The sequence below is a fragment of the Lates calcarifer genome, linkage group LG2 (genome assembly GCF_001640805.2).
Source record: "Lates calcarifer isolate ASB-BC8 linkage group LG2, TLL_Latcal_v3, whole genome shotgun sequence".
NCBI lineage: Eukaryota > Metazoa > Chordata > Actinopteri > Centropomidae > Lates > Lates calcarifer.
Window position 1 is genome coordinate 19,468,608 of NC_066834.1, and position 25,756 is coordinate 19,494,363.

General features: G+C 39.3%; 1 protein-coding gene and 1 long non-coding RNA gene across 2 annotated transcripts in view; one reads left to right on the top strand and one right to left on the bottom strand.

The window, feature by feature from the left end:
- LOC108897673 (A-kinase anchor protein 13) overlaps nt 1-10,789 on the top strand; it is a 61,110-nt gene extending 50,321 nt beyond the window's left edge. The window contains 8 exon segments of the mRNA XM_018697392.2: nt 5-151; nt 1,566-1,639; nt 2,519-2,563; nt 3,775-3,825; nt 4,097-4,369; nt 4,887-5,066; nt 5,554-5,860; nt 7,687-10,789. Of these exon segments, the coding sequence (XP_018552908.1) occupies nt 5-151; nt 1,566-1,639; nt 2,519-2,563; nt 3,775-3,825; nt 4,097-4,369; nt 4,887-5,066; nt 5,554-5,860; nt 7,687-7,739 (1,130 nt within the window). The 3' untranslated portion in view covers nt 7,740-10,789.
- Nucleotides 10,790-15,837: 5,048 nt separating this feature from the next.
- On the bottom strand, nt 15,838-23,736 carry LOC108897654 (uncharacterized). The gene is made up of 3 exons (XR_001963335.2): nt 23,550-23,736; nt 20,445-20,608; nt 15,838-15,896 (listed from the first exon to the last, which is right to left on the bottom strand). It is a non-coding gene; the product is annotated as an uncharacterized LOC108897654 (long non-coding RNA).
- Nucleotides 23,737-25,756: the final 2,020 nt, after the last annotated feature.

The following is a 25,756-nucleotide window of genomic DNA, read 5'->3' on the forward strand; positions in this document are numbered from 1 at the left end:
ACAGTGGAGACGTTACAGGCGCTGGTGAACGGCAGCCTGGGCGGGGCGATGGCCAGTGTCCAGGAGGGAGGAGGCGTGGGGCCCGTGTGTTTGCCCCGTCGGGCTGAGACCTTTGGAGGCTTTGACAGTCACCAGATGCACAGCAGTAAGAGTGAGTCTGCTGCTCTTGGTGGCCATTGATGTCGTTTTTTTATAGAGAGTACAGTCCATCCTACTGAACCCCCACCTGCTGGTCCAGAGAACTGCATCGAATCAGTGACTGGACTGCAAATATGTGCTGTCACTGCTTTAAGCCCAGCACAGTTTGACAAGTAAAATATTTCACTTTTCATCCCTAAAACTGGTCACATAACAGCAGGCACCACACCCGCCACTTCCCACAATGCCCCTTTTCAGTGCAGTTAGATAAAACAGGGTCAGGGACTAGGACAGTAGAGCTGAAGCTTCCTGGGGGAGACGTGGCTTTGGGCGATACCTCTGAACTGTTGGCTTGCAAAGCTCAGAGTGGGACTCTGCTGACAGTGTGGCAAATATCGAGCCATAAGAGGTCCTCACTTCCACATCAGTAGAGCTGATGTGAAACGATGACACTATAGTGTGTTTTTACCAGTGTGAGATTTTTAAAATGACATTTTACCTAGTGTTTCATTCAATAAACACACATAGTAACAAATGTAAACACTGTGGACAATCAAGGTATTATATATGTATGGATTTTGAGTTGCATATGAACTGTATTAACTTTTTAGATTAAGGGAGGGTGTAGCAGCAGTGAAGAGATGGAGGGAGGAAATGCAAATTCAAAATTATAATGAATAAATAAATGAGAACAAAAACAGGGTAAGCATCATTTCCAGAAGAGGTATCATATTTAACATCAGGACAAATGGTACAAAAATGCAGACTTCATCCCCTGAAAAATTTTCAGACTCTCAAGCCTTCAAAGACAGATGAGCTGATTTTACTAATTTTACTGGGAGACAGTGTATAGCTTCCTACATATTCACAATCAGTAACTTTAACTTTAAAAATATTATTATAAGTTTTATCTGGAAAGGTGATTGATTTTTATTCTTGTGGGTGGTTGTTGACGTACAAGTGGCCATCTTGATTCATACACCTCTTTATTAATCATCATGCCACTTGCTATAATTCAGTTATACCAAAAAATAGTTTTCATATCAACTAAATTATTATCATTCATTTGCATCTAAAATCTGCCAGCCTCTCATGTTTTTTTTTTTAACCAGTCATTGATCACTTTAGATATTGATCAGTGTCTTATTGTGCAGATTTTATTGTACGTCTGGTCTCATAGTTAGACTGAACACCTGTTGACAGATTGAACAGAAAGAGCACTTACTGACCAAACTGTTACTATGTCAGTTCTAAAATGTGACCACTTTCATCACCTGTTTGTGTCACATATTTATTTTATCTTGTAGACATGGTTTCAGTGTAAAGGATCATTGTAAGTTGTCAGGTTCTCCAGCATTAAGCCTGTCTCTCAATGCGGATTCTTTTCTGCCCAGCTCATCTTTTCTCCTGCTCTTCCTTTATGTCAGGTGGAGACAGAGAAGAGGGCGAGGATACAGCAGGAGATTTGCGCAGGACGGAGTCTGACAGTGTTTTAAAGAAGGTCGGTATCTCAGTAGCCAATTATTCTCAACTCTGAAGCCGCTACGCCCCCACACCTCAATGAGAACTTGAGGCCATCTGTGGGGGTGCGTTTGTCCTCCAACATTAACAATACCATTAAGATGAATTTAGCTGCTTCTCTCCTTCCAGTGAATTAGCCTCTTGACTTATCCTGCCAGGTCCTGTTGCTAATGGCGACCATCAGCTCTATAAGAAATCAAAAGTGGATGGAAATGAATGGGCCACCTTTGGGCTTCTTCTGTAAATCTGCACCAGATGCTAGCTTTGGAGTTATTTAATTGTTTATATAATTGTTTCTTGAAAGTTTTAGTGGTTTCATAAAAACATTTTTCTTGTCTCTTAACCGAGACATCAGGTCATTTCTTGTAAACTCTGCTATCCGAACAAAAGAAAAGTACTTGATTTTTCTTAACATTTCATCCTAGGCTTGGAGCCAAAGTTCAAAGAAAGTTCAGCAGAAGGGAAAAGAAGGGAGTGTGTGCAGAAGTCAGAATCATCATTAAAAATACAATGCACAGCTAATTCAAGTGTTCCAGTTTCTGTTATATTCACTTTAGTTAATGGTTTTCTTTGTAACTTGAAAATACATTTTTAGAGATGTTTAACCCATTGTGATGCAACAGCTGCAAGATTATTGTATTACAGTATCAGTGGTACATAATCACAGTCAGATACAATTAGATTTTTACAGCACACCCCCACATGTGCGGCTATAATCACATTCATATTCATATTGTACAGTATGCCTCCACACACACACATAATGTACGCACATAATGAGAAACACAAGTATGTGTGTGTATACGCGTGCAGTACCGTGTTCTGGCTGTACTCAGTGTGTGTTTGTGTTTATGTGCAGGGAGGAAACGCCAACCTGCTGCTGCTGCTGAAGAGGAACAGTGAGGTAACACTGACTTCCTGCATCTAGTTCAATTAGAGCTGCTGTTTACATGGAAACTGTCAAAACTCTGTGTCAACATCATAATCGGCATCAGTAAATGTATTAGCTGAAACAGCAGTGATAGCAGTAGCGGTAGTAGTTGTCGTACTGTCGATGTTTGCGCTAGCGGCATTAGATGTTTGTAGCATTATTCAAAACACACAAAAAGGAATAAATGGCTCAAATTGATAGCAAATGCATATGGGGAGCAAACTGTAAAAGTCAGTTTAGTAAAAGCATGTCTATATGAGGGAGCTTTAAAAAGAATTTTAATGAAAAATAAGATGAAAATGAATTATGCATGAGAATAGAGCAAGCTTCTCAAGCAGTGTGAGTAAGGCAGCAGTAGAACTTAGTGAGACGGAAAAGTAAAGTAGACAAACTACATTAAGGCCACAAAATTATTCTGAAAGGCCATCCATAACACCTAGTGAAGAAAAAAAAACAGTACAGGTAAATGCATCAGAAACTGAAAAATGAATAATGTGAAATAGGCCTACTCCAAGTTGTCCGGTGTTAATCTTCATACAGTACACAACAATTTATGTTCAGTAACAGTTTCAATAAATCAAATTTTGTGAAAGTTCTGGAAGAATGCAGAACACATAATAATTCTATTCTAAGTACTCTTGCATTCATAGCCATTCAACCTTAACAAAAAAAGGGTCAGAAATAGTTCCAGTAAATTGTTTAATAGAAAATACAAGATATAAGTATAGAATATTAACCTGCAAAGGATGCTGGGACTGATCTGATTATTTCCCTTTATTTGTTAGACAGACCCCAATGTTGTATTTCTGTGATACTACAGCACTTTCTGCAGATGTGCTGTTTTCATAAATGTTATTTTGTGCAGTTCTCAGTGAACATTAATTGGAACATTTTGTGTTCAAGTAAACACTGGTGGCAGATGAAGCTCAGTGGCCTTGTGTCTGTGTTGGTTTTTGAATGAAGAAAAGGTCACATCACTGTAAACTCAAGTTGGTTTAACGCTGGCTTAGTGTTGCTGGTAAATTCATACAGTATTACGTGAAATCCACTGCTAGCAATTATTAAATGAGAAAGTCAATGTTTTAAAATAAAGCACTGCCGCCATTCATGGCGTACCAGGTTTTCAAGAACAGAAATGATGTTTTCAAGTTCTATGATACTCAGTGGTCTCTGTTTTCCAACAGCAGGTCCTTCACAGTGTCTCCAATCTGCACCTCCTGCTCAGCACTCTGCAGGTAAGATACTTTGCGTACAATCTATCCACATGCTTCAGATCAGATCTGAAATGATGCAACTCTGTGAAGCTTTTTGCCGTCACTCTGAATTTGAAAACTTCACTTCTTGTGTGAAAAGGGGGGAAAAAGAGAATTTAGACTCTCTCTGGTGCAGTGGGAACATAGCAAAGCAGACAGAGAAAATAATAATATGTTGAAGCCAGCACACAATAGCAGGAGGGATGTGTGACCTAATCTCTGTGGGGTGTGAATCTGCCCCTGTCTAATCAAGGCGGTGGTGGTGCAGCAGGACAGTTTCATAGAGGACCAGCGGCAGGCCCTGAGTGAGCGTTCCTCCTCCTGCACGTCTTTATCGCGGCCGTCCTCGCGGCCCAGTTCCCTGATTGAGCAGGAGAAGCAGCGCAGCCTGGAGAAGCAGCGGCAGGAGCTGGCGTCCCTGCAGAGACAGCAGGCAGCTCACGCTGAGGAGAAGAGGAGGAGGGAGAGGGAGTGGGGGCTCAGGGAACAGCATCTGAATGAAAGGGAGGTGCTGGTGCGCATACAGGTAACTATGCAGCATCTTCTTTGTGTTGTGTGTTTTGTTACATGTTCCTGTGCAGCTGTAATTCTTAACGAAACCCTTGCCATGGGCCATTTTCAGAGCCGAACTTGACCTGCTAAATTCTTAGTTTTAAACACTGTAGCTTAGTGTATTATAGATGATTAAACTTACAGGTGACTGAAATAAAGTTTGGGGTCTGGAATAAAAACTTTGTGGTTGTTACAGAACAGAAAATGTAAACTGATGCAGCACATTCACCAATATATTGTGCATTTTATAAATGTGAGATTTGTTTGCATTATCTTGGGAAAATGACCTCTACAGACTAGTTTGATGAGAATTGATTACTGGTAGATGGCATCGTTTGAGACGATCATTTTATTTTGAAATGCAACAGTGATTCGAAGAGACTTGTCCTGTCAATGTGCACGGTGAGGAAGTTTCAATGTCTGAAACCATGCTGTGTCCTTGTCCTGTATAATTTCAATAAATCCATCGATGCACCTGTCAACCACTGCAGGAGGAGGAGGCCCTGAAGCAGAACAAGGAGCTGGAGGAGGAGAAGCAGGAGCTGCAGAGTAAGAAGGAGGAGTACCAGAAAGACCTGGAGAGGCTGAGAGATGCCCAGAGGAAGCTGGAGAGGGACAGGGAGGCTGTGCAGCGGCAGCTCGACAAGATGGAGGAGCTCCGTCTGGCTGAGGTGAGTGGGGACGCTTTCAAAAAAAATAAAAATCACAATAATAATAATGTGATCTGTTGCTCCATGCAGGGAAACAGCCTCTTCTGTTGCCCCCTCAGCTGCAGGGGAACACTCACAGGGCTGTGAGGGATTCAGTGTTTTACTCAATGACACTTCAGCAGAGTTGATGTTTATGGATGCCTATATCAGAGGCTTGAACCCAGGTCCTCTTGAAAGTGAATTTAAAAGTGCTCTTAGCTTTAACTAGCAAACCAGCACTCTAAATGGCAGTGTTATATTTCTATGTTTTTATTGCAAAAACCCGTATCTGGAGAGAAACTTTTTTCATTTCCCACCATTAAAATATTTTCTGGAAACATTTATGCTCATGTTTTATTCGGGATAAACTTATAAAAACAGTCGAATCTGCACCTCTCCTACATACTCATTCACAGATGTAGACAACAGCTGTTCGTCTGTCTAAGCTCCTTCCTTCCTTTTCTTCCAGAGGACTCCCTCGACAACGTCTGATGAGTCCCAGTTTCCCGGCAGCTCCCAGTCTCTGGAGCTGGACCCACTGGAGCTCTCCTCCTCCTCCTCCTCCTCCTCCCTGCCCAGGCTGCAGCCCCAGCAGTCCAAGCCCAAAGGAAAAGGCCTCAATCCCTTTACCTCATCCTCCGCTAATACCAACCTCAAGGGTAGCGAAGCCAACAACCAGATCTCAAAGAGCCTGCTGCAGCTGGCCAAGAGCAAGAGCAAGGAGGGGAAGGAGAAGAAGAAGAAGAAGGGCAAAGCGGGGAGTGCACAGACATCAGGTAGAGAACAAATTGGGGGGAGGGAGGTGAATTGATTTACATTAAGTTTAATTATTCGGTGTTGTACGTTGAGTCAGCAGGTTGGAGTTCAGTGTTTTTGTCAAGGGCACTTCAGATTAGACACTTGATGATTGGTTATCAGAGAGAGACGAAATAACCAGCCAAAAAATGGGTGATGGTTTGACTTTGATCAGAAAATTCAATAAGTAATTTGACTGTTGTTATGAGGATATCAGCTATGACAGTTTATAAGTTGTAATATGGTAGTTTAAGCCAGTTTTCTTTTAAAGAGTAGCAGATAATACTCTATATTCAATAATTCTAATATTACAAATATAAAGACCTAGCATACATGCTGACTAACAAATGCACACAGTAACTCAAAGCTGGTCATAAAACAATTTGCAGACACAATGGCTCATTCACATACAGTGCAGCTGTTTTACATACAGTATGGATTCACTTCTTGCAGCAGTGGGCAAGAAATCCTTAGAAAGTTCATTGTTTTCACATATTTTATTTCTGCTAAAGAGCCCATGACGAAAACTCAATAAAATCAGTGCATTACATTTTCACTAAACCATCTTTATCAAATCCATATAAGGTCAAACTCAACAGAGAAGAAGAGAGAGACATGAGTAGTCTAATTTTAGATAAACATTTGTTACTGGATGAGACAGTTCATTCAACAATTAAATAATAGGTAGTACACATCACAGTCTGTTCAGCTTGCTGTGGACGCACTGTCTGGTGATGTATTTTAAAGGAACGTCTGGCCTTTGGGTGTCAGTTTGCATCATACTGCTTCTTTATCTTCTTTGTCTCCTTTATCCCTTTATAAATGTAACCACAGTCTACACTGCTGTGCATTTACCTGGGGCCTGTACCACAATGAGAGATTATTGATTTATCCAACTATGCTTAGGCTTAACTCAGGTTTTCTGGCATCACGAAGCTGGCTCAGTTTTAGCAAGGGTACATCACCATATTAACCTATGCTACACAGCTAACTCCAGAGGATCAGATTAAAACCTGACAACAGCCCGACTACTGATCAATCAGATGGCTGGAAAAATTGAGTCGTCGCTCCTACAGGATATTGACGTGGACAAGAGTTTACAGTTAGGTGACAATAGATGTTTTTGAGCTGAGACATAGATGTTTTTAAAGCTCAATCGAATCATTTTGCTAATTCAGCCATCTGTGCCTGGCCGCAGGCACCAGCCATGTCCATATCCAGTGTTTTTGTAATCTATTGCTGTGTTTTCCCAAATCCATTCTAATTGAGTATTCTGTTGTATACTGTTGCTGTTTGTAGAGCGACAGACATCAATCTAACTGCAAGTTTGAAATGTCACAGCTAATTAAATGTCACAAAACAGACAGCAGAATGTTTTTCTTGAAAATTAAGTCCCCTTTTTTTTTTTGCTTTCTCAAGTGTCTCTGCAGCTGTTGCACCACCAATTATTTTTTTTTTTTTCCAGATGTGAGCAGCTTGTCCATTTCCATCACAGGAAGGATAGTTTGCATCAACCGTACAATAATAAATAATAAAATATATATATATATATTTGATTTCTAGATATTAAATGATGGCGCAACACACTGAGCTGCTCACTGAGGCAGCTGCTGTCAATTATTTAATGGATCTCAATGACGGCGCAGTGCACTGTGCCGAGGGTTTGATCAATATGAAGCAGGTTGATGCTGCCCACTGAACATCCCTGGAGAATAAACGCTACAACGAATCAGCGATCAAAACCCTCTTACAGGAGGAATCTTTTCTTGTGATGGTGACACTGACTCCTCTCTCCTCCTCCCTCCAGACCCCCAGCACCGTCCCGAGCCTCCTCTGGATGGAGAGATCTTCTTCTGCTGAGATAAGTGGCTCTCCTCCTCATCATCATTGTTATCAACCCGTCACGCTGTTCTGACATCCAGAGGAGTGCGTTTTTGCTAAGTAGTGGTAACACATAACACTGCAATATACCACCAGGCTTTGTGCTACCTTGAAAAGACTTTGTTCACTTTCCATATCATAACATAGAGCAAGTTAACATTACGTGCAAGGAAAAGAGAACGTGTGTTTTCTTGCACTTTTAAATCAAATACCACTTCTATTAGTTTCTGGAAAGTAGAAGACTTTAAGAATTCTGTTATGGTGTGCAAGTATGCATACATACACACACTTGCAGTGGAGTAGCTGTGCACTTTTGAATATTCTCTGTCCAAAAACCCAGTTTCCTTTTCCAAAGAAGTCATTATGATTTCTTCATTTTGAGGAAAGATATACATCTGTGACAGCTCTGTATCACAATGAAAACATTTCACAGAGGATTGCCTCACAAGCTCTACCAAGTATATTACTGGCCTGAATGCCTTCCTGTTTTCACATCTCTTCTGGCCCCAACCAGCCCCTTTTTCAGCAGTCCGTCCTGGCATTAACACCAACACGCTGTTATATTCATTTGCAGAAGCAGAGTGGCTTCTGTGCAGCTTTAACCACACATTAAAACAACAACAACAACAACAACAAAAACATACAGACACAACCAAATGCCACTTGGAAAACAGATATGAATGTCAACAAGCTCCATGTGGCATTGGAAACGCCTCACTCCTAATTATCTTCATTGATAATTAATAGAAGACCGAAACCACAATCTAAACTTTGTGTCCTAGCAACATTTCTTAATCAATGTTTTCAGTGTTTGTGTCTCAATGTGTCAAAATGCCTCTGTATAGATCTACACTCAAAAGAAAATTGGAGCCTGAGATTCCTTTACTTACGATTTGAAAAGCAGATGTGATTACGAGCTCTAATTTTGTCTGCAGTTTGTAAGCAAAATGGAACTGGCGCATGATAACTTCAGTAATCCTCTATAATGATTTTATGCCATCAATCAACTTCCTTGGTGCGGTTTTAATTTATTTGAATTATGGAGATCTCCATTTTGGGAGTGAAACTCTTCAGATGTGCGTGTCTATTTTTCCAGACTCAACAGTAATGAAAGGATTGAGACATATCTCCCTGTGTCTAATGGCTCAATTCATATCCTTTAGTGTGTTTTAGAGCCTTGGATGGATATTAGCTTGATCCTCGCTTTATCTGCCTGTCAATGGGCTTTTATGCAGCCCTCATCTTTCATCTGAGCGCCAATGAGCGGGGCTTTCCTTCGTTTTTTAATTGCATGTGACTCTGCAGGTAGCATACTAATGGCTTGAGTCTGTTAAATAGTTCAAGTTTCTCTTTCAACCTCCCTCTTTCTCTTCTTATAATAGACTCAGTATACACACACAGCTGATGGTTTTAGGAAATGGAGGGAGTTAATTTAGGGACAAAGCAGCTGGTTAGAGAAAATGAGATAGGACATTAAGTAAAAACACCAAATGATGTTACGCATTCCTATTTAATGACTAAACCTGCTCAGCAGGTACCACCTGAGTCTCTGATCATTTCAAATTAATCAACACACATCAGTGTTGTTAAGCACTTTGATCCTAATACTTTCTTTGTCTTTATCAGTATGAAAGATCAGTCAAAGAGATCTTTGTATTCTGTGGGATGCTGTAATTAAGGGCACTGACGCTCATGAAACGCAACAAGGATCCAAAGTGAGATGATTTGTTTAAGTACATAAAAGATGCTGTGGTTCCATTTTGTTAGTGTGTAGAATCAAAAAGGGGCTGACAGCTTTTATGTGATGTTTCAGAGACCTGTCTTAATTTTTAAGCCTATGTTTTAGCTCCACTAAGCCCATAGTGGGCCACACAACTACCTGCTGGACAGGTAGGAAATAAAAACAGAAGGAGGGGGAAAAAAAAGCCCTTTTCCTATGAATTACAGAGCAGTGTCACTGATCTGCTTCCTTGCTGCCTCTTCGTCTAATGTTGAAGTGCTTGATTGTTAACTCGCTGTCTGTGTTGAGGATTTGACTTCATGTCCAGGCTGGTTTATTATAGTGTTGCTTCTAAGAGGCTTACAGGACCAGCCAATTAGTTGGTTCATGTCTTTTGTTTATGGCTTTGGTGTAATCCTGTCAAAGAAACAGAGAGGAATGGCCGCCTTCTTTTCTCTGTTGCTCTAGGTGTGTTTTGACCACTAGGGAGCACTGCACCTATGACTAAATGAGTTCCATCTCTTACACAACAGCAACCAAAAGTATGACACTGTTTAGATTTTTTTTTTTCTTTAAAAAAAAAAAAAAAAAAAATTCTCCCTGCTGTGCAAAATTGACATTTTTCTCAGCAGGTCATTGCCGTACAGAGATAATGTGATGAGCGTGGGCTCTCACAGTCTGTGACATTTTCCCCACGGCATTTGTAATTGACTGCAGAAACAAATAAGTTGTCAGAGATTGTAATTGGTTATTCAGTGAAACCAGTCAGCAGCAGCTTTAATATGGAGGGGGAAAAAAAAGAAGGTCTAACGGTTGGAGGGAGCGACCGGGCAGAACCACAAACCTCCCCCTGTAAGGGACAATCAGCAGACGCAAGTCAGGAAAATGAACTCCTTCCCCAATGATGATAGGCCTGTCCATGAGACGAGTGTGTCCATCAGGTGAACCCTGCATAGCCTTAAATCTTAACGATAAAATGCACTAGTGTAGAACCCAGCATCTTCTCAGGACAGAGGAGTGCTTTTATACCTCTGCTTTGAAACGAAGGAAATGTTTGTACTATAAAAATGGTACACAACTGTTTTATTCTCAACAATGTAAAAAAGGGCAAATATGTAAATATGATTTCTGTATAAAACAAATCAAATGTAAGAAAAAAAAAAAAAAGGAACTGTTCCGTTTGTGATTTAATGCAACATTTTGTAAGAATGTTTTATTTATGTTTTATTCTCACCCTCAGGGTGATGAACAATGTAAAGTCACATTTCTCTCATAATAAAAACAAACAAAAAATAATAATAATAATGGACTTTTTGTGTGTTGGTTGTGTGTTAACTGCAGTCATCATTTGTCTCCAACATGCTGCTAGATAATTTAATAAAGTCCTTTTGTAATTAGAGTTTGTGTTACATTACAACTAGTGCAAGATGCCCAATGTTTATCATATTCACTTTTTGGCATGCTCTGTGTCTGCTGGTATTGGGCCTTGTACATGTGCTATTGTACCAATATTCTAATTACACACAGCTTTCCCTTTAAGGAAGGCTATCAGTGGTCAAAGCATTGTCAGTGACATATGTTTTGCTTTAGTGTTCCCTCACTTGTAAGCTTGTTTGTTTAAAAGTGTCTGCCAAATGAGTAAATTCATCCATTATCTATACCGCTTATCTGTTAAGGGTTGCTGAGGGGCTAAAGCCTATCCCAGCTGACACTGGACGAGAGGCGGGCTACACCCTGTACGGATCGCCAGTCCATCGCAGGGCCAACATATATAGACAAGCAACCATTCACACCTACAGGCAATTTAGAGTCACCAATTAACCTAACATGCTTGTCTTTGGACAGAAGCCAGAGTACCTGGAGAGAACCCACACAGGGAGAACATGCAAACTCCACACAGAAAAGCTGAACCCTGAGCTCGAACCAGGAACCTTCTTGCTGTGAGGCCACAGTGTTAACCACTACACCACTGTGTTGCCTAATTAAATGAGTAAATGTAAATATTAAGAGAAACTACAAGATGCACATACTATATTTTTACCACTTGCAAAGTACTTATGTTTTTGGACCACCCTCATGAAGGCAAGATAGCCGAAAACATTTGGTAAGTAAAAATGTGCTTTAATTTTGATTCATCTTTTGGAAACAACGTATGATTCAACTGTGTGGTTGCAATGTTCCATATAATTCCAAATTATCAGTGTTTGGCCTTCAAAAAGAGTTTCTCTGTGCACTGTGTACGTTATTACATTCCTGGAATATTATGTGGCCTCATGTGTGTTGATTTTAATTAAACTTTAACAGTGCTTGTAGAAACAGGCATGATCACATGATGACAGCATGATCAGCAGGTTAATCAATAATGAAACTATTTCATGAGTTTCAAGCCAATGTCTTACTGTCTTACAGCATTTAACTAAAGTATGTTTAATGCATGGTTTTTCAAACTGAAAATATTCTTTAATGTCAATCAGTAAACATCTCTATAAACTAACATGAGTTAAAGTTAAAGGATTTGCAATTATAATCTAATGTGCTTTTTTTCAAAGTCAGATATATCTCCTCATAGTTCACTATCTGCCCTTTCTGTGTGTGTGTTGAAGAAAAACAGCCCTAGCTTTAGAATTGGGATAGACTCTAGAAAAAGCAATTCCAGAAGAAAATTACCTAACTAGGTCAACTTTTCCAAAAATGTCACTACAGACCTGTCCCAATCCACTCCAAATGACCTGAAACATGCTCCTAAACAACTTCTGGGGACTAATTTGGACCTGACATTTTGCCAATTTTTCACCCGGCAGACACCAAACACAATTAGATGTGTCTGTCTGTCCCAAGCACAACCATTATATACTCAAAAACTGTCATAAAGAAGTATAAAATATCAACTGTGACTATGCAAGAACTGTACAATATTACCTGACATAACCAAGGTCTTAAAAGTTTGACAAGCCCCATCTAGTCTGACTGAGATGGGGGTCCCCAGTCAAGTGCTCAGTTTGCTCAGTTGATAATCCAGCCTTCGGTAAGTACAGTTCTACTTTGGCTTCCTGCTCTTTCCTCTGTTCTGATCTATATTCTAGACCTAACTTTTTTGTGTCTGTTTTGTTTTGGGCACTTTATTACAACAAAAACAATTCTTCTCATTAATCCACTTTTTTGGTTCCGGGGCAATTAAGTTGCTATCACTAAATTCTGTTAATGGTTTGATTTCCTGTTCCCATTAGTGGCTGTACTGCTGTTAGAGCAGTACTGCCAGAGGAAAAAGGCTAAATAAATAAAGAACCAGCTGCTTTAATCTCTATGCTCTCTCTCTACGCTGCAGACAGTGTGTTGCCTGCTCAACCCTGCAGTGTTTTGCCTGTGGAAACCGTGACTGTGGTGTTCTCTCAACATACTTTTCTTAACTGCAGGATCTTGTACGTCACGCTAGGTTCATCACCATCTTATCTACCAACGTTGCTGCCCAGCTCTAACTAATCATGTGATCCACAGGATTTCTTTTCAGCCCCTTTCAACATATTGCTCCATTCTGCTCATTCAACATATAAACCCTTCAGACAAAACATCACCTGATAAGACCAAACAGGAAATCAGTAGCTTGATAGGGTGCAGTGTAAATTTTGCTTGTTGGAGCAAAACACTGTAAAAGTTGTCTTATCTCTTTTTCGATTATTCCCACCAAATAAAAGTTGTATAGCAGTTTGTGAGTGAGACGCAATGGCAGAAAGCTAGATAGCCTCATCTGCTTTTGGTCGTCATGGTGATAGGGATATGGGGAGACATGGGGCAAGCTGCTGTTGTAAAATGACGAAAGGAGAGAGAGAGGCAGAGAGGGAAACAGGAGCAGAGGAAATAAAATCACACCTATATAATTATTGCAAATTAAAAATTCCAATATGTCCAAGAGAAGAAGAATAAAAGACTGTATGTGCTGATAAGTACGCAATGCTTGAGTAAATAATGACAAACCGCTGAGAATTTATGCTGCATTCTTAGATTTGTTAATAATCTGCCATAGATAAGATAAATTTGACGTTGGTGAACTAATTATTGTTCTATCACAATTGACAAAATCTGTCTAATTTATAGTCTGAAAACAGCTCTGAACTAAATTGACCTGGAAATAGAAACAAGGACTGGCACAATCCTAAAGCAGTTTCATCAAAGCATTAGCACTTTCCAGTACACTGATCTATCATTGAAAAAATTTCACTTTTGTTTAGAGACAGTCTTTCTGAAGCTCTTTGCGCTCAAAGGTCAGAGCTTATCAGGTTTAGGACATTCAGTGGAAATGACGGCTACATCACCAGTTTAGAACTTTTACTCTTCTACACATAAGAACAGTGGTGGAAAAGGCACTAATTTCTTAAGTAAAACTAGAAATACTACAATGAAAAAATACACAGTTCCAGGTAAATTCCAGATCCTGCATTCAGTTATTTTTAAAGGCATTCTTTTTTGGACAACTTGTGAGCAACAGAAACAAGCTGTTAATACAACACTAACAGCATTAGCACCTTTGAGGTTGATACAGGCAATGTGTTAACTAACAGTTACCTTTTTAGACATTGAACAGACATACATTAGCATGTTTCTAACCAACAGAGGAATACAAGTTTAGTATTCACTCTTTCACTCTTTCCACTCCAATTCCAGTATATTTGGCTCTTTAGCTGCTAAATGCTCATGCTAGTTGCTAGCCAGTGTACATTGGGATTTCTACTGAAAATAACTGCTGCACCTGCAAACTAGGCTGATTTTGGTGAAGTTGTGAGTGCAAAAACCATAGCAATGACTTTAAGAAAAATTATAAAATACAGCATTGTCAGGTGATAATTCTCTGTGGGTTTGTATCAGCAGCAGCCTTCACATCACTGATGTTTAATTCATCCATTCATCCCTTAACTACACAGTTAATCCTTTGAGGGTCACAAGATATTTAATTTAATTCACAGGTAATATAAAAATACTGATTATAGCAGCTTTATGTAAAAGAGGAACTGTCAGTTAAATGTAGTTAAAAACACTCATAATGCAGAATGGCCCTTTCTATTATTTTATAATTAGATATAAACATTATTTTCTTTCTTCTGGGTTTAAGCACTACATTTGACACACTACTGATGTCATTTTAATCAGTAGGTGTGAAATGGGTAGGCGTCTCTGGTATAGCACTTAACTGGTTTCACTTATGCTTGTTATTTACGTGATTTTGTGCGAAAGACATTTAATTTTGGTCAGAGACATCTGATATTGACTATGGTGATATAATACACAGATAATAAACAACTGTTTACATCTGGTTCAACAGAGAGACCCAGTTCTTAGTAATCTTACTCCTATTTTTTTTTTTTTTTCCTGATGCAGTATTTTGTTGCAGCTGCTCATGGTGAAGCCATTTTGGTTACTTAATTTACTATTGGGTTGTTAAATCTATAACATCACATTTTGCAGACTGTTAATATGTTTTTTATGTTAAAAAAAAAAAACACATCTACTTAGGAATCAGTAACCAGGCAACAGCTATCAGATAAAATGTTGTGGGGTACAATATCTACCTCAGAAACATTGCAGCACAATAATGCAAAACACTGTCAAGTATATGTACCAAGTACATAATTGTAATTAAATACAGTACTCAAGTAAATGTACTTAGTTACTTTATACTGCAGTATAAAAGAGTTCAGAATCTTGTAATAAACAACTTTTAACAGAATTATATACAGGTATATGTTGGACTAAAGTGGTACATATCAGTGATACCTTGTCCTCTCCACTCTTGCTTGGCCCAATTTGTTTTCCTTTTCACCTGCTGACACTATATAATAAGGCTTGATTTTGAAGCATTGTATTGCAAGTTATTGTCATCTTGTTCTTGGTAGACTTTGGAGTCTGGGGACCTTCTGTATTCATCTGAGGTCAAAAAGCACATATAAAAACCTGACCATTATTTTCATGGTCTGCAATAGGTGCTCTGGGCTGTGACTGCACTGCTCTACCCTACCCCCTGTCTGGGACTCAGATATAAAAACCTACAAACACACTGTGCTGGTTTTATAACATGCCACCTTTTATATAGCCAAAGAAAAGAACAGAAAAGGGAAATCCATTTCTATTTGTTATTATGGTGTGGTGCCAATGAAAAAGCGAGAGACATGGTAAAAGACTCTGTTATAGTATCTAATATTATATTATTACTGGCTTAGGTCTGTGTGAAATAAACATTTTTTTTCTATATTAAAATGGGTAAACTTTCTGAAACAATTCTGCTGGAGAATCCTAACATACTGAATAAAAAAGTAACTTTAAAAAGTTCACATACAAATTCTTGTTGTCTCAAAGTTTAAAACTTACCTGCTAAAGGGTGTCACGTGTAGACATCAGGTGTAAGTGACTCCAGCCTCTGCATGACCCTGAATAGGAATGAGAGCACAGAACATGAATAATGAATGATAGCAGCTGAGTAGGCTCCTTCACCTCACACATAGCCTCCTTTTTAGGAGTCATAAGATGAAAAGTTCAAGAACAAACAGCAGAAGTTGAGGATCAGCAGCAGAGCTTGTATACAGTAACTGTGGCACAGCTGCAATGAAGTAGAGTACATTCTCCCAGTGGATATTTACAGAATGCTGAGCAGATATTATTCCAGTCCTCCCGGAGGTTTGAGGGAAATCACGGCTGCGAGCGGTATCTGTACCACAGTGGGGAACGCAGTTATGGCTGCAGCGGGGATGGAGGGCGGGGAGAGACAGTGCCAGGTCCTCCATCTTGCTCAGAGATGTGAGGATGATTTAGGAGGCCTGTCTTTGCCAGGGTGTCGAGAGAGGGAGCGGGGTTGAGCAATCCTATTACTCCTCAATGACCCTGCCTTAATGCGCACAAGCACACGCACATGCGCGCGCACACTCACACACACTTTTCCAATAGCTGGAAGGCTCACACAGTGGCCAGAAAGCCACCACCGCACTTAAAGACCACACTGTACTCAAAAACCAGCAGGCTAAAAACTTCCACAAGCCAGAATATAAGGACTCACTGTGCAAAAAACTTAAATACTGTTCACAATGGACAGCCATTCAACCATTATGTTAAATAAACTCTCCTGCATTGCTTGCTGAAGTTAGACAGAGTCACTGCACTAGTGTTTTAGTAAATGAGATGGATTTAAAATTTGGTATAGATATCCATGGTGCATCCTAATGTTTTACTAAAACATTTGTGTTTCTATGGCCTCTTATTGTATCTCAGTACAAATGGCTGAAGAAAAGAAATCTTTTTATGTTGGGCACATTATTTTTGGGCTTGTGTAAAGAAAAATGGGGGTTAATTATTAACACAAACAGTTGCATACTACTTACATCATACACTGAATGACATTACAGCAGCCTGTTTGATGAACTTGAGTCTTGCTCTTGTAATGTTCATCTATACTTTTTCCTTCATTGTATGAGTTTACAGATGTGAACAACTTAGCAGGTTAGGTCTGCATCCCTCTCTAAGTTATAACAGTGCGTGCAGCTGATAAAACTCAGTAACAGGAAACACAGCCCTCTGTGTAAAAACTCATACAGATACAGATTTAGAGCACAATGTGTTTGTACAAATAGGAATAAAATTACGGGACTACACCAGAAAACAGAAGGCATTAGCGCTGTGTAAGTAGGATAGGGGGTTCAAAATCACATATGCAGCTTGAGTTTTGTTTAAAATATATTCTCTGATACAACAAAGAGTAACTTTGTGAAAAACGCTGCTGGACGTTTCTCTTCCAGATTGTCCCACTGCCTTAATTTTTCACAACAGAAGAAAGAAAGAAATTAAATGCCGCTTGAAAGACTGTGTGGGAAGAGCAAATGGAAATTAGCAAGAGTTAAAAGTCACTACTAATCTTCACAGTTATATATCACTTTGTGTGTCTAAGTAGCATTCGTCTTGCAAATAGGATAAGTTAAAGCCTCTTCACCAGCTCCTGTAAATGCACATATTAAATTCCTCTGCCATCTTATAAGATATTACATGGCACTGTGCCTCAGCACATCACAGATTCACTTAAGGACAGTGTGTTATGGACTATCATTATGGAAAATAGTGGGTACTTTGACTGTTAAGGATAATATGCAGTTTTCCTGATGATTCTGTGATTTTAAAGTCATCTCCTGCACTATCACTTTCTATGACAAACTACCCATGATTCAGCAACTGGGGGTTCGAATTTGTAAACTAGAGCACTGCTACACACTTATGGGGATCGCCCCCACCCCAAACGTTTACCAGACACACACAAAGTAGGCTACATTACTATATAAACACAAAATCTCAGAGCAACACATAAAATCATAACACATACACAGGCACAGAGATGTATACACATTCAGATTGTCCAGGGGATCTCATGTTTGCTCGTTGGTGTAGCCTGTTGCCCTGGTAACGGACAGCCTGTCTCATTTAAAGAAGCTCTTGATGACCTCAGTGCTGCTTATTGAGCTGTGATCAACATGTTTGCCTGTGACACCTCGAATCCCCACAGGTTTCAGCAGTCGGAGAAGTGAGGGATGGATGCAGGAAATAAAACCTTTATTGCTCTTTTTACCAATTAAGTTTACCAAGACACAGAAAAGAGAATATATGTGCGTTTATATTCTTTATGGGGAGAAAACTGAGACAAATGCAGTGGTAAATAAAGGCCATACAGATTTGAATCATATAAACTACTGAATACCCAATTCTGAAATGAAATCACTTTTGAATTCTTAATGTTGAAATACAATTGAATACTGTATATAGTACTGAGATATTTAACTGTGAAAACCATCTAAATGTGAAGTAATGTGTATGATTCAAATCTTTATGGTCATTATTTGCCTCTATACAAATGCACCATGCCCTATTTTCTCCCACATTTACACTAAGACTAGGAGCTGCCCATCAGAGTCAGAGTTATAGTATTCAGTGTGAAACAACACTGGAGCAACTAGTGGTTACATGCCTTGCACAAGGACACATCGACAGCAGTTGTTAAGGGAGGAGAGACAAAAGGGAGAGTGATCTGAATTCAAGATACTTCAATTTTTTTAATGTCCATTGTGCAAAAGAGCTGTAATGGAAGAGCTTCAGGATAAAGCCCTTTCCCCCTTATAAAGTTCATTCAGATACTTTGTAAAGACAAACTGCATGATCAAACTTTTTAAGAAAGCCTCCAGTTCAGGGTTGTATTCTGCAAACTAAAGCTGACAAAAGTGCAGAAGCCTCCACCCCCAGGACAGGATTTGTGCTGATCTGATTGTCAAGATGGAGGAAATGTCAGCCAGCCTCTCAAAGGGCAGCAATGAGTTCTCTTCCTTAGATCTTCATTATATCCTCAACTATTTCCAACTTTGTCTCCACTTTAACAACAAGACTAGACAGTAATGACTATATAGACTAAAGGTCCTTAAAACCCTTGTGAAACAGAAAAACTATAAATTGTGAACCTGTTAATCATAGTGTTGCTTTTGTGCTCTTAGGAGTGAAAGTGTACTGTACACTACAACACTGGCCAAAGTGTCCTGTTACAGCAATGAGCTTTTTGATTAAATCATCAGGATAATACAAACAAACTCACTGCCTCCACCATCATTATTCTCCAGTGGCATGTATTTATCTCCTGTAGTATACTTCACTTTTTCTTTAGACATGCATGTGAGTTAATATATGTCCAGCTTTTTGGCATACATCATCAACGTCACAGCTGGGCCAGAAAACCCACAGTGGATTCAACAATTTTGCCTATAGCTGCAGCACAGTCTTCCTGAGCAAAATATCTGTTGTGTATGACTGTGGACTGTGCAGGTAAATTTAAAGCAAGACTATGTATCTTTAGGAAGCAAAAGCAACAGTCTAGCATACAGTATGAAAAGTTTCACTCATAAGTAATACAATACTCTCTAGCTAAGTTCAACAGTCTTACTTGGTCTGGTATGACCAGTAGGTTACGGTGGCTAATGAGTGTGTCATTATTCCGTGGTGGCCACTTAAATAAAATATAGTAGGATGCAGAAACACAGTACACTATCAAAACTAGTAATGCATAAAAAAAAAATTCACCACCACAAGTTATTTCAATTCTTTGAGGATTAAAAATACATGCTACTGATTAAGAGGTCAAGAGTCAGAGGTCATGCTATTTTTAACATTTTTTTTAAAGCATCATAGAAATAATCATGGATAAAACATGTTCAAATGATGCTAGACGCCACTTGTATCTTGTTAATGCAATCCGTATGGAAATGTCTTTCTGTGACTGCCAAGACAAACTGGCTCCATGTGCGAACAAGTGTACAAATGTTTAGCCTTCCCAAACCTGTGTCCCCTCAGTAATTAGTACGATAACTTTTCACATTCACCACCTAATACAACAGTACAGCCAGGAATCGCAGCTCCCACTGCCAGAGCAGGGCTTAGAAGTTGGCTCATTTTGCCATTAAATGGAGCTAACAAGGTCCACTGGGATCAAGCCGGCACAGCAATTGATGTCAGTTTAGAATAGTTAAGGAGCGCTGATAATGCTCGCAGGAATGTCCCAGTGGCCCAGTGCTCTTGTTTTTCCACACTGGTGCAGATAGGAGAAGAACTGGACTCCGCAGACCCATGAGCTTTCTCATCGACTCTTAAAAGAAAATGGCTTTTAATGGACTTGTGTCCTAAAATCGTTTCCACTTCATCTACTAATAGATTCTCTTTGAAGCTTGTGACTTATTCTGCAAGGAGACATTCCATATATTGGTGCAAGATATTGTCTTGGCAATCAGTATGCATGCTGAGTGTTTGATTTAACCAATTGATTTAAGTAGTGATTAGCCCAGAATTTTGACTGATGTCACTGTAGTATTGTAGAAAAACAAAGGGATATTAACCCTGAAAGCATGTTTCTCTGTCTCTTTGAGCTTGCTGCATGCTAGAAATTTCCATGTGATTATGCTTACCTCAGAGTTTTGATCTACGAGTGTTCCTTGAAGCCACAATCCTCTGGGCACATGCAGGCATGAACTTGCATTTGTCAGATTCTTCCCTGAGCTCATTGCTAGGGAAATGGGTCAGCAGCAGAGTTTAATTGAGTTCAGGTGGTGGTGCTGCCTGACAGAAGGTGCTGGGGATACAGAATGAAACACTTTTTAAAAAAAGGCCCTTTGAAACTTCTCGGCACCCTGTTCGCCACAGTTAAATATTCAAGTGATCCTAGTCTTGAGTTAACAGAGTACATTTTAGGCAGAACAGAGGAATATAAAGCAGTGGCTCCAAACCTGTTTGTCAGATGTGGTGCCAAAAATGAATCAAAAGTCTGCCTTCGATGATGCCTGTCATTTATTTTAAACTAGATGTAATACACTTCATTTTAGCTAACTATTTCAACCATTTATGCATTCCTTTAGCTCTTTATTACAAACATACATTACTGTTGCTTTTTCACATTATTTCCAATACTTATTGTCCAACTACCTATACTACTTAATCATTGCTGCTAGCTACCTATTTTAACTGTTCATCCATTACCTTTTTGTTCCCTTCCCATTTTTTCCAACATATTACATTTTCAACCATTTATTTATTACTTTTAGCTTTGTCACATTTTTCTTCTAATACTTGTTCCTAACCTTTCAACTGCTACATGCATTACCTTTTGCTTTCACAATTTGCTCAATAATTTAGCTAACTATATAAACTGTTGAGCCTACATTCTCTACTTATTTAAGTGTTTATCCAATACTTTTTACTTTATATTTACTTTTAGCAGCTGATTTGACTACTAGTGGTAGCTTGCTAACTTTTCACCCACCATCAACATATGGTGTTCAGGTGTCACAGCTGACTCAATATGTGGATATATGTTTCAAATTAAATGGTAATTTCTATTTTGTCAGATTAGTTGAGCTACTCTACAATCTTAGGTACCCCTTAGCAACTGCAGAAGTACCCCTGGGTGAAGTACCTCTAGTTAGGAATCACTGCTGTAAAGATTAGAGAAACAAATTTGTGACTGGGCAACCGGTGCAAATCCCAGATAAACTGGAGAAACCTCCTAAGCTTGAAAAGTAAACACCCTGCTCCTAAGCAAGGCGCTTGGACTCCTGTTTCTCCAGTAAGGCTGCTCTGTGGTTGACAGGTGCAACCTGTGGTTGTACTGGACATCTACCAGCGTGAATGTGTGGAAGTGTGTGAGCGTAAAACAGGGGGATGCTGACAACCAGCAGGGAGCTCAGCTGACTCCCTGAATAATTACAGTCCGCTCTAAAAAAGAATCTGAGAGCAAGACTGCTGCAGTGGCTTATGTGTCTCTCTGTGTCGCCTCTACTCCTAAGTGCACCATCTGTTTTTGCATTGAGACTGGCTGAACTGTGACAACGAGTCTGAATAAACTTGTGTGCCTCTGCTCCCACTCAGCAGGTCACGCTGCTGCCAGCAGATGCCTTTCTTCAGCCTCTGGTATGTTACACTATAGCAACTCTTAGGATTTTAAACTCATACAAAGCACTATTGTCTTTTTAAAATATTAATATTCATTGCTGCTTGTTATTGCCACCGAGACCCATTAAACTTCAATTACATGTCATCTGAATCCCCATGGGGGCCTGTGTGGGTGTTTTTTAACAAAACGAAAATCATTTCCTATTTAGATTACATTGAGAAAAATCTTTGTTTTGTCACCGGGTGAAGTTAATTGCTGGGTTGTAAAGGAAATGGCAACAGATTACTGCAGAGACCTTCTGTTCCCCTGCAGACTGCAGGGAAGTTGGATGGCGTCCATGTGAACCTGCTGACTAGAACGAACATACAGAGGAGAAGCAGAGCTCCTCTTTCAGCCAGGGAGGAGGAGGTGAAGGAGAAAAGAGGAGTCATCTGTTAGATGCTGGTAGCTTTGTTGGCCTCAGAAGAACAAGTACTGTTGTCAGGAAACTGATCCAGTTTAAAGAGCCACTGTGCTCTATAGTATGCAGAGAAATCCACTCTCTCTCTTTTTTTATTCCAGTTTGTTTTCAGCACTTTAGTTTTACTTGGTTATTTTTTAAAGCGTTATTGTAAAAACACACAGACCCTAACCCTCACTGATTTAAAAAGACCACGATAAATAGTACAGTAGTAAGATACATGCAAAATTGAACAGTGATGTTCAGCTGGAGTGTGTGAAGTAGTACAACAATTTAGTCCATAAAGCCTGGGCTATAAAGTATGAGAATATAAAACCTTTAACGACACTGATAAACTCCAATTTGGAAAATTACATAACCACACCACCACATATGAGTTATTCACTTTACACAATCTAATCAAGTAATGCCACCAAAAGGACAAGAGAACACCATCTATTTCAGTGATTTTTGAAAGGCTTTCTATCCTTGACATCGCATGTGGACATGAGGCACTTCTCAGGGTCCGTTTTAAATTGGTGTGATATAATTGTAATATCTCTATCCTGAAAATACTTTATCTGGTGTCATCAACTTCAAAGATGTCTTTGACTGCTGGAGTTCCCCCGAGTTCACCACTTGAGCCATCACTGTTTTCTATAGCGCTGCATTATAAAAATGACACAACCCTGACTTGTAATGTGGAATACACACAGGTATAATCAAACACACCCCTCCCTTCAGTGCTCCCTCAGACCCCCCCGCCCCCCAAAAAAAAAAAAAAAAACTCGCGGACGCGTATCGCCATGGAAACCGACACTGACAACTGGCCGAGGAGGAAAATGGCGGAATCGTTTTCACAGCTGAAGCGAAACAAACGCAAAATACAACGTCACGAAGGAACGACATGCACACAAACACAGCAACACAACAGAGTAAAAACTAGCAAGAGTCGGTAGTTTAGGTGGTTTTTACAGAACTTTTATCACAATGCAGACGAACAACGACGGAGAACTTGTTCCGTCGTTTTGTGTTACATTAGCTGCAGCGAAGCTAGCACGGTAGCTGCAGACAGTGATATCCCAACTCTACTGCTAGTCTAACAAACACTACACCAAAAACAACAGGAAAAAACAATACTGCCCTACTGGCTCTGTGAAACACTGCAAAACTAATGTTACTGACCTGTCGAGCAGCAACTTCTATGTATATTTTTAGGCCTTTCAGCTCCCGGAGTTCTCTCCACTGCTGGAAAGCCGCACTAGTAATGGTAAGGGTCTCCCTTCTGGCCTGATTTTAGCCTCTCTTGTTTAATTTATAGTCCTCTGTCCGTTTCCTCTTAGGATGTTTGCCTATCATTGTCCCGTCTCTGCTAAATGACGGCATCATTCTCGCGCCGACTGCCTTATTTATACCCTCCCATCTCATGTGCACGAGCACAAACACCATGATTGGCTGGAATTGATCGCATCCGCATAAATCACAGCCATAAACTGTATATTAGGTAGAAACACCAGATATTTTTTCAGCACGCACACAAAAGTAACGATATTAAGTATAGAACAATATAACATACTTAATTTATTGGTATTGGTATTTATTCATTTTAAGTGTTGTGCTGAATCATCAGATCATTGTCAAGGGTGTGCATCTCAATAATCGTGCCCAGTGGAAATATTACAGGACACTGGATCACAAACATCACACAGCAACACATATAAAATGATGATAATGATAATTCCATTGCCACAGAGCATGTTATAATGGCAAACGAGCTGTAGGCTACTGTACTTCATTTAGATTTCTCATTTAAATGACAGAACATGCCACACTAATTTTATCATTATTACACTGTTTTAGAGTCATACAGCATGCTGTGTCTTGACTCAAGCAGGACTATTCCTGTGGTCTCAAATACTAGACTTACTATGGGTCTACTGAGCCTTATGAGACAACAACTGCAGTTGTGGAATAAACTGCCTCAGGAAATCAGTCTAGCCAGGGCAGTATCTGATCTGAAATCTCTTTTTTAGATGCGCATTCATCAGAGTTTTCACACCTTCTTTTACTGATTCTTTTAACTTTCAAAACACTGCTGCTGAACAAAATTGTGATAAACCAATTAAACAAGAATAAGAGTCAGATTTGAAATGTGCATGAAGCAAAATAGTGTTATCAGAAGTGATTATATCTTCCATATCAGATGTATTAAGGGGTAGGAACTGATACCATGGAAAACAACACAAAGCTGGAAGAAATCACAACTGCAGACGTTTGTCTCCCCCAGTAATGCCTGATCGTTTGTTGAGGAAAATAGATGACATAAGATAAGATAAGATAAGATAAGATAAGATATACCTTATTTATCCCACTTGTGGGAAATTTACATATTACAGCAGCAAGAAGCAAGAGTGACAAAAATAGAAAAATAAAAAATAAAAATATAAGAAAGGCACAGAAGGGTAAAAAAGGGTAAAAAAAAAAAAAAAAAAAAGTTAAAGTGCAGCAATCAGCATTAAAAAAAAGTCTCTAATAAACAGAAAATGTGCAGCTGTGAAATGTGCAGTCGTAATATAGGAAAAATGGTGATAATCATTGAGGTCATCATCACTGTCAAAATGGTGACCACTGATCTCCCTCTTCATCGTGGAAAAGAGGTAGTAGTCTGAGGATGTCAAATCAGGTGAATAAGGTGGGTGTTAGACGAGATCAAATCCACATTCAATGAATGGCACAGCAGATGTTGGCCATTCTCTTAGACGGGACTGACTTGCAATTTTCAATCCCCAAGAACAGAAACACCACAAAGGTTATTAACGTCAGAGTTTCTGCATAATCACTAAAAGAGATGAACTGCATGTGCATGTAATGAGAACTGTTTAACTCATCTTCTTCCACCTTAGGCCACAAACTTATCAATCACCCCTCGTACTGCGACTGCTTCATGTCTTCATTTGGCAGCTTTACAACACTGAAATGGAGTGCACAGAAAAGGTAAGTTTGTTTGTGTAGCACCAACTACAAGGCATTTCAGAATGCTTTACGTAAAACATAAAAGGACATTAAGACAGGATATACAACAAACACAAGGCAATATAAATAGCTTCAAAACATTTACATAGAAAACATGACAAAGAGGATTCCTACATCAACAAACTCTATTGACTGTTAATATTTTTTAATGTTAGAACCATATTTCTTTATTTGATATTATTGTATTATTATTATTATTGTATATTATTAATCCATACATTTTAGATGTCAAGTTCATGTAAATTAACAGTAAACTTTACATTTCTAGCATTTCTACTATGCAGTATTCTCACTTATAGCAATGCACACTCTCAGCTCTTGGGGAGTCATCTGAAAGAAGCAAGGAGCAGACTCTTTGC